Raw genomic sequence first — 9,770 nt, 5'->3', positions numbered from 1 at the left:
CGGATCACAGTTTAACATGGGCGGATCACAGCTCACTACAGATGCCAGTGATGCCACAGCTGTGATCCGCCCATGTTAAACTGTGATCCGCCCAGGTAAAACTGTGATCCGCCCAGGTTAAACTGTGATCCGCCCAGGTTAAATTGTGATCCGCCCAGGTTAAACTGTGATCCGACTTCTGTGGCTATCTACCAGCGATCATGTTTAATATGAAAGACTGCACACACGTTTATCCCTTATAACTTTGCAGCAAAACACTCACGTCAATAAATCCTTTACAAACTATTGTTGTTGTCAGTCTTACATTTGTATCATCGTTAATAATATGATGTCGAGTCGATTTGATACCCAATGCTGTTAAGTATTTTATTTTGGTGAGTCTGTCGCAAGACAGAAAAGACAGGCAGTATTGCTAGAATATAAACCTTTTTTTAATTGCATTCTGTTTCTAGCACAACAGCTTTGGTCAAGGTTTACATCCTATCAGCTACTGCATTAGCAGACATAGCAACAGGAAATGGGGGCCTATTTAGAAAGTAAGCGTTTAAAAATGTCTATATTGTGAGGCTAAATATTATATTGTATAGTTTATAATGTGCATGGCAATTATATATATAACGAAACACATGGCCTGATTTGCAAATTGGAACTTTATGTGTGCACTAGAACACATTTATATGTAAAATTAACACTTATCACAACATAATGTAGGCTTGCAGGCTGAAATCAGGATATCTGATCTCGGTGGGTCTTAATGAGGCTGGATACAGACCTCAGTCCGTACCCCGTATATACTGTTTATAAGCAAATGCCATACTATAATATGTATATTATATATTATATGGCTTAAAGTGTACATACATTCGCTCACATTATAAATGATGGTCGGGTTGCATTTTCTGGAACTTTTTAACAATGTTAATATAACAAAATGAGCTGTGCTGGACCATGATGTCGTATTGATTTGTGGCACACTCATAACGCACATAGCTTGAATGATTTATGCTGTTGGGACTCGGGTTTGAGTCCAGCATGAACTTTTTTGTTATTTTCATGTCGATGGACACTGAATATTTTGTTTGAACAGAGGATTCCTAATATTGTTTGCCGAGACCAACATTAATGACCCATCAGCATTTTAAAGTCTAAATATCCCTGCACATGCAGCAATGACATTTCTGCTGCTATACCACAGCTGAAGACTTCTCCACGCTGCTCTCAAACTGTGAGTTAACAACGTACGCTTCACTTGGAGGCTGTCTGAAGGTGTACACAGGTCTCAGATGGACTTGGTATCACATTAAGAACGATATTCAGTGATAAGTCTGGCAACAATAGCTGGTTTAAATGATTTATTTGAGCTCGCAATGTTTTGAACAGACATCCCCAGTCACCTCGTTTGTCTTTTTGTAGTCCTCGCTGTACACGTCCGGATATCGCCATCGTAACCACAACCTCACACACTGGTACAGAATGTGCATCAAAGTCTTCCAACCGAGCCTAATATAACAACATATCTATGTAAACGACAGAAGAAGCGATCGAAATGTGTTCGATTTGAATTTCAGTCGAAGGCCGCGCCCCCCACCTCTGCCTCCCATAAACCAGTTGATCTAAAAACCAGTTAATCCGGAACACCGGCGCACTTCCTGGGGGCTTGAGCTAAACTGACAATTCGACTGGGTCCATGTGGCGTTTCGTCGCTACGGTTCTCTCTCTCTGTGTTCCTGAGAAAGTGTGTGTGAGCTCCAACACTACTGATCCATCATCTGTGTGTCTGGATAAACCTCTGAATGGACTCTGTGCTCTTTTTTCTGGAGCGTTTACCTCGGACTATAGGAGTTAGCTTAGCATGCTAGCTGGAAACACGCGAGCAACACTAGTCAGATCGAGAGTTTGATTGAGAGAGAAACGGTGTGTTTAACGGAGTTTGCAGGAAAACGTGATCTAGTAAACATGAGTAAAGTCCAAATGCTGCTGTCGTTGAAGAAGCAGCGACTCACTGCTGCTGCTGAAGATATATTTGCTCTGTTTGAAAAAACTATAGCAGAGCTCGAGGAGGAGCTGTCTCGTTCAAAACGAGAGAACAAGAGACTCCAGAAACGACTGGACGCTGTTTTACAGCCTCAGCTTCGGATACACAGAGCAGGTATGTTCCCTTTACTCTTAATTAACACTTTAAACCAGGGGTGTCCAAACTACGGCCCGGGGGCCAAATGCCCCGGCCATTTTGAATCGGCCCTCAGCTAATTCAAAAAGTATAATGAAATATGGCCCGCAAATGAAACTTGTGCTTTTCTCATATTGTACTTCTTAAATATATTTGTACAAATATATAACACAGTAGTATTCGTGTGTTAATAAGCCCACTTTTAAAATAAATGTAGTCGATTCATGTTGATAACATATTCTAACAAATCTTAGTTGATACAAAAAAGCCTAATAACTTATTTACATAACAAGCTTGAAATAGACCCTTCATATTTCATGTTATTATAATCACTGAGACTTCTGTTTTTAAGGGATGAGCTGCCAACAAGATAAATGAAACCCTATGGAGAGCTGTGATGTAGGCTGTTTTTCTCTTAAAGCATATTAATGTATCAAGCTTAATTTACCTACATTTTGCTAACTTATAACTTATCTTACGAGGCAATATACCTCACCTCTATAAGTGGCCCAGCCCTTCGTACATTTGTCTGTATGTGGCCCTCTGTGAAAAAAAGTTTGGACACCCCTGCTTTAAACTCTTTGGTAACACGTTAAACTATTTGGTAACACTTCTGACTATTTATTAGTGCTGGGCAACGATTAAACATTTGAATCATGATTGATGAAATGTTTTTTTTGCAATGTTATTGTTAGGAAAATATCAGTCGACACCGGGGGCCGTTCTCATTTCATCAAATGGCGCATTTCCACTACACGGCCTCGCTCGGTATGGCTAGGCCTCGTTAGGACTGGCTCACTTTATGGCGCATTTCCATTACAGTTTAGGAACTGGGGTAGTATCTATAGTAACGCAGTGTAGGCGGAGCCGTGACGTCATCTTCAATGAGAACCCCAGAAAAACAACACAGCCGTTAGCTGTTAGCACTCAGAGCTCACAGCTCCTCATATATGTTCAGAAACTAGACAAAAGTTAAACAAGTACAAACCACAGACTGCCTGTGTCATGGTGAATACAGTCGCTGGTTTATTTATGTCTGTATAGGCCGTTGTTGTGAGTGTGGACGGTCGGAGCATATACTGCGTTAGCTTAGCCAATCTCCATTTAGAAAACACGCATTTTTTAAAAGGTTTTTCGCCTGCCGTCTGTCTGCAGACTTGTCAAAGCATTAATTCATGGTTTTTACTAACCGGTATCAGTATGTTGTTACTTCGGCATCTTTTTGAAACGTGTATTACAATTAAATCACGGTCAAATATGTCCATCTTGTTGTAGTTGTAGCCCCCTTGCCAGCGATTCTCTCTCTAGTTTAGCATACTCAGCCCGACTCAGCCTCGTTGTTCCTGGCCCTAGAACCATGATTTTATGGGGCCAGAAAAACTGTGAATTAGGACCCGCTAGCCGGTACTAGGCCAAGTGGAAACGCAACCAAAGACGGGCCGCTGACGTCACAGCTCTCTTAAACGGGGCTCCGCGCTGTAGTGGAAATGCGCCAAAATTCCCCTCCTCGACTCCCCTCCTCGACTCCTATCCTCGAGACTTTAGCCCCCTACACACCAGGCAGTCACCAGAGAACTCGCCGACATCCGACACCGACAGATCCATCGACGAGTTCTCCTGCGTCTTGGCCGTGTGTACACTGAAATACACCGCTTTACTACAGCCGAGCACGTACGAACTGCGCATGCGTGAGTGGCAATAACTCTCCTTACCAGCAGCCGGCGGTAGTGTGTATTCGTCATTCAAAATAGGCAACAACCGGAAGACAGAGAAGAAGAACAGACTGATATACAAACAAATAGCGGCGGGTGCCGTTCCATTTTCACTCTCGTCCATCGAAAACATGTTTTAGAATATAAAAATACATGCATGATGAAATGAGCACATAAAGTGCAGACATACTATAAAATCACAGTTAATAGACCTGCATCTGATGATCGCAGTGTTCTGGCGGGTGTGTAGTTTATTGAGTCAGCAATGTAATAATGGCCACTTCTTGCTAAATTTACGATGAGATGAAAAACCGGACTTGACCAAACAAATCACGGAGCTCTCAGCAGAGGACAGCCGGGGACGCTCCCGCCGATATCAGAGATGTCCCTGCTATGTGTGGGAGGTAAGAGAGGACATTTAAGGGCTATGTTTGATGTCTTTAAGTATCACCTGCTGGTGTTTAGCTGCTGTCTTGTGCCTTAAATCGTTTGTTTACGTCCCTCACTTCCGTTTCGCTTCTCATTTGCAAGCTGAACAGCTGATCAGAGTGGTTTCTTGGCCCGATAGCTTGTGTCCAACACCCGGCCGATTCAACATGTTGAATCGGCCGGGTGTCGACCGTGAAAGGCCAAATAAGGCGTGTCACGGCCGAGGGTTCGGGACACACCAAATTGAATTTGGGCGACAAGGAACCCGTTTTCGCCCAACAACGCAAGACGGCCGATATCGGCCTGGTGTGTAAGGGCCTTTAGTCCCGCCCACAGGAGATGCGAGCGGAGGAGCCGAGGAGGGGAACCGAGGAGAGAGGAGGGGAAGCAGCAGGCGGTTAGAGAAATGAGAACTCCTCTCCTCTGAGCGGTCATTTTAAAGAGACGTCCATTAATGATGACAGGAGGCACAGCAGCCCTCTGTCTGATGGGCAGATGTGTTCATGATGACTTATATATTTACTTTTAATTAATTGACAGTGCGGTATAATGAGACAATAACAGGCTACAGATGCGGACACACACAGAAGAAGCGATCGAAATGTGTTCGATTTGAATTTCAGTCGAAGGCCGCGCCCCCCACCTCTGCCTCCCGTAAACCAGTTGATCTAAAAAACAGTTAATCCGGAACACCGGCGCACTTCCTGGGGGCTTGAGCTAAACTGACAATTCGACTGGGTCCAGGGGCCTATACTACGAATCAGGATTTTCGTTTAGCAAGCTAACTTCAGGGATTTCCGGTCCTACGACGCTGGTTCACTTCTTAGTGGGCTAGATAACTTATTCTGAACGGCTAGCCTCCGGAGCAGGATAGGTTCCAGGATAAAAGCACTGCCTGCTGACTAATCAGAGCTCAGTGTGCGGAGTTTAAAGATATCAATTCATATGACAGGAGAAAGGAAATACAGTTTAAACTGCCGTTGCAGGAAAGACGGCCGGCCAAAATCACCGACTATGTGAACGTGAAAATGAATAGAATATCACCTCCCATCTTCAGAGCAATCTGACTATTATAACATTAGCGTTAAGAAAGCTTACTTAAATATCTGCCACAACATAAGTAACCGGATCAGAGTAACATTAAGTACAGTCCGCGGCACTGTGAATGCAGACGTCGATGTGTCCCATTATCATTCATATCACATGATATCACATCATAATGTATCATATATTTTCTTATCTGAGTCAGCTTCTTGAGCCGTATCTGGCCGTGCAACACTCACAGTGTCACATACTGTATGCAGAAGTATTATTTTAAGCAACACATTAAGTTGACGAAACACTCGAGTCAAATGTAATTAAAGTCAGATCCACTCGTGTCTTGGACGGGGCAGTGATATCATAAAACTGTTAATGAACGTATTCAAACACTTTTTCTTTTACCAGCAGTATTCACCTTGCAGCTGCAACTATGTGGCTTTTATCCTGGATAAAGTGTTTAAGTCATGGATGTTTAAAGTTTAACGTCTTCATATTTGTCTAATATTAGTTGACTTTTCATTCAGGAAATATATGACGCGCTGCACTGTCAGTACACGGCTTGTCCATGTTTGTGATTGGTCGAACACTCCAAATACCACCCCTTGTATGTGAACGCGCACCTAACTAGATAGGACACGGCTGGCTTGAGCGATCGAGTTGATAGCCAGCGTCGTAGGACCGTTTAGCGAGAGCGGGTTTGTTTTGGATTTAGTCAACCGGATAACTCAAAACATATCCAGGATATGTTGAACTAGATTCGTAGTATACCCCCCTGGTGGCGTTTCGTCGCTACGGTTCTCTCTCTCTGTGTTCCTGAGAAAGTGTGTGTGAGCTCCAGCACTACTGATCCATCATCTGTGTGTCTGGATAAACCTCTGAATGGACTCTGTGCTCTTTTTTCTGGAGCGTTTACCTCGGACTATAGGAGTTAGCTTAGCATGCTAGCTGGAAACACGTTAGCAACACTAGTCAGATCGAGAGTTTGATTGAGAGAGAAACGGTGTGTTTAACGGAGTTTGCAGGAAAACGTGATCTAGTAAACATGAGTAAAGTCCAAATGCTGCTGTCGTTGAAGAAGCAGCGACTCACTGCTGCTGCTGAAGATATATTTGCTCTGTTTGAAAAAACTATAGGAGAGCTCGAGGAGAAGCTGTCTCGTTCAAAAGAGGAGAACGAGAGACTCCAGAAACGACTGGACGCTGTTTTACAGCCTCAGCTTCGGATACACAGAGCAGGTATGTTCCCTTTACTCTTAATTAACACTTTAAACCAGGGGTGTCCAAACTACGGCCCGGGGGCCAAATGCCCCTGGCCATTTTGAATCGGCCCTCAGCTAATTCAAAAAGTATAATGAAATATGGCCCGCAAATGAAACTTGTGCTTTTCTCATATTGTACTTCTTAAATATATTTGTACAAATATATAACACAGTAGTATTCGTGTGTTAATAAGCCCACTTTTAAAATAAATGTAGTCGATTCATGTTGATAACATATTCTAACAAATCTTAGTTGATACAAAAAAGCCTAATAACTTATTTACATAACAAGCTTGAAATAGACCCTTCATATTTCATGTTATTATAATCACTGAGACTCCTTTTTTTAGGGATGAGCTGCCAAAAAGATAAATGAAACCCTATGGAGAGCTGTGATGTAGGCTGTTTTTTTCTTAAAGCATATTAATGTATCGAGCCTAATTTACCTACATTTTGCTAACTTATAACTTATCTTACGAGGCAATATACCTCACCTCTATAAGTGGCCCAGCCCTTCGTACATTTGTCTTTTTAAAGTTTGGACACCCCTGCTTTAAACTATTTGGTAACACTTCTGACTATTTATTAGTGCTGGGCAACGATTAAACATTTGAATCATGATTGATCAAATGTTTTTTTTGCAATGTTATTGTTAGGAAAATATCACTCGACACCGGGTTGAGAATCAATAATCGGGTACTAATTTATTCTTGCAAGAAGGAGCAGAGTTAAATCACATACAAAGGATATGGGTTAACTCGTACACATGGGGTATGTTGCTCAACGGAGCAGGACAAAACATCAGGCTTATATAGTCCAAAATACGGAGATAACAACAAAGTCATAAATCGAGGTGGCGCTAATATCATCAGCAGGTGTCGGAAAGGTGACGGGGACATCTGCGACGTCTTCTGGAAAGAGTCACGTACGTCCTTCACGCCACTGTTGCTCTTTGCCCCATGAGGTATTTAGGAGACAACAAGTATGTGTCCTTTCATAAATATCAACAACCTGAAATGCCCTGCCTCCTCCTATCATTAGAAGAGGCAGCTGCAAGGTCATACACAGTGCAGTCACACATATTTACACACAACTTGTATTTTATCCAACAGTTATGCACAAAATTCAATAATGAATTCAAAAGTAGTGAATTGCTTACTTTTATTTTAAACAAATAAGGTTATTTTTAACAGTAGTAGGCCTATTCCCTTTACAGAGTAGCATTTAAAATATTTCTTGTAAATCTAAAAAAACATTAATATAATCAAGCATAAAACCAAAGCTATTTGCCACTGCCAGGGCATTAAAGGTGGGGTAGGTAAGTTTGAGAAACCGGCTCGAGATACACTTTTTGTTATATTCCATGGAATGCTCTTAACATCCCGATAGCAATGAATATCTGAAGTGCTTTGACAAAAAATCCATAAAAAAATGTCATCTGTGGAAGCCGTAATACTGTAAAAAGCACGACCAATCATTTTAGCCGGCCCGGCTAAAATAACTGGATGGCCTACCTGCCTGTCAGCCTTCCATCTGTGCACAAACGTATCTCGTGCCCTCATTGGTCATGTGCACGTTCGTGTGTGTTGGAGGAGGGGCTCTGTAAGGAAGTGGCAGATTTGTTCCGGCTGTGTATTTTCAAATTCTAGCGCACTCGAGCTGGTTTCTCCAAAATTACCCACCCCACCTTTAACGTTTTATCTAGTTTGTTATAGAAAGCAACACTGTAAAAACTGTTGCTTTGGTAAAAATGTAAAATAATGTGTCAACAGTTTCCAAGCAATTTTAAGAGTTTAGTCAACTTTTGCATTTTTTGAGTTGGTGAAACTTACTTTTTTAGTTTTCTAGAACGTGTTACTTTGCTAAAACTTAAAAACAATGTGTCAACAGTTTCCAAGCAATTTTAGGAGTTGGGTAAACTCACTCATGTGATTTTTTTTCTGCATGTGAAAAGAGGAGTTAGGAACCACATAAGACAAGAATAAATAAAGTAAATTATAAAACACAATTGCGTTGCCGGAACCTATATACGACAAACTCTTCCTGATTTCAATCCAACCCTTTAAATATTTGATAGCATTGAAACATTGCAGATTAAACAAATAGATTTAAAAAAGGGAACGTTATGGACATGTTAATCCATTTGATTAAAATGTGATTATTTCAAAACAGTTTTCATAAAACAGTAACACGTTTGTTTAAAACACATTAACATACATGGAGACACATGGTTATTACTTGATGGTTATTCCAACTGCATCTGGCTCGTGGGCAACGTATAACTTCATGCTGTGCATCACAAGCCTCTGTTGCACTTCGACCTCTGCTGTTCCCTGTATATATATATATATACAAACGAAACACTAAATTGAGTACAAATCAGGACACACCATGTGTTTTCCTCAACAACAAAAATCAAATCCGTCTTGAAATCATAACGAGTACAGCCAGTTTACATTAGCTGTTAACAGACGGTAACAGAGCTGCTATTCACATGCATTACAAGGGGTTTAAGCCATCAAAAAAAGGCTGGTTTGCAAAAAAATGAAACGCATAGTCATGATATTGATATAGTTCATAAAATGTCCAACTACTTCTTTTTAACCCCACCTCATGCTCAGAGTTTTATATAAAGTGGCATATGGGTCCTAGAATAAATAAGAACAGACGATTATTTCAAATTTTATCTTGATAAGTGAGAGCTCAGGCCAGTCTACATGAATGCAGGGCAAGGCACGTTTCTGTCCAAAGGTTCCATGATGGAGTCGATCAGGTTTTAAAATATCACTTTGAGTGGTGACACTAGTGCTGCATAGTTTACATCTGTGATTTAAAAAAAAAATAGAAATGCGTACGTTTACCTGATGCTCATTATATTAGAATGTAAACATAACACGTCTTGAATTAACCTCTGAAACAACAACTTTAGTCTGACACACTCAAGGGCTTACCTAATGTGAACCTGAAGTCGATAGCAGGAGGCAAAATGTCTTCAAGAGGAGGTGTGACTGTTTTCTGGTGAGGCAAATAAAAGAACAAAATATGATATATTATTAAATAAACTAAATGCTACAGATGTAGCACTCCAGATAGGACTTCAGCTTACAGCTTCCTGCCTGCTTCCTGCCTAAGACCTGCCTAAGACCAGGGTTGCGGTCGA

At 41.4% G+C, this 9,770-nt stretch overlaps 1 protein-coding gene across 1 annotated transcript in view; it reads left to right on the top strand.

Moving 5' to 3' along the window:
- Positions 1-517: 517 nt before the first annotated feature.
- LOC117496782 (zinc finger and BTB domain-containing protein 24-like) overlaps positions 518-9,770 on the top strand; it is a gene marked incomplete at its 3' end in the record, with an annotated part of 48,397 nt that continues 39,144 nt past the window's right edge. The window contains exons 1-3 of the mRNA XM_034148536.1: positions 518-536; positions 2,114-2,149; positions 6,486-6,587. Of these exons, the coding sequence (XP_034004427.1) occupies positions 518-536; positions 2,114-2,149; positions 6,486-6,587 (157 nt within the window). The remainder of the gene's footprint in view (positions 537-2,113; positions 2,150-6,485; positions 6,588-9,770) is intronic.

The sequence above is a fragment of the Trematomus bernacchii genome, unplaced genomic scaffold (assembly GCF_902827165.1).
Source record: "Trematomus bernacchii unplaced genomic scaffold, fTreBer1.1, whole genome shotgun sequence".
Taxonomy (NCBI): domain Eukaryota; kingdom Metazoa; phylum Chordata; class Actinopteri; order Perciformes; family Nototheniidae; genus Trematomus; species Trematomus bernacchii.
This window is presented reverse-complemented; position numbering and strand designations above follow the sequence as displayed.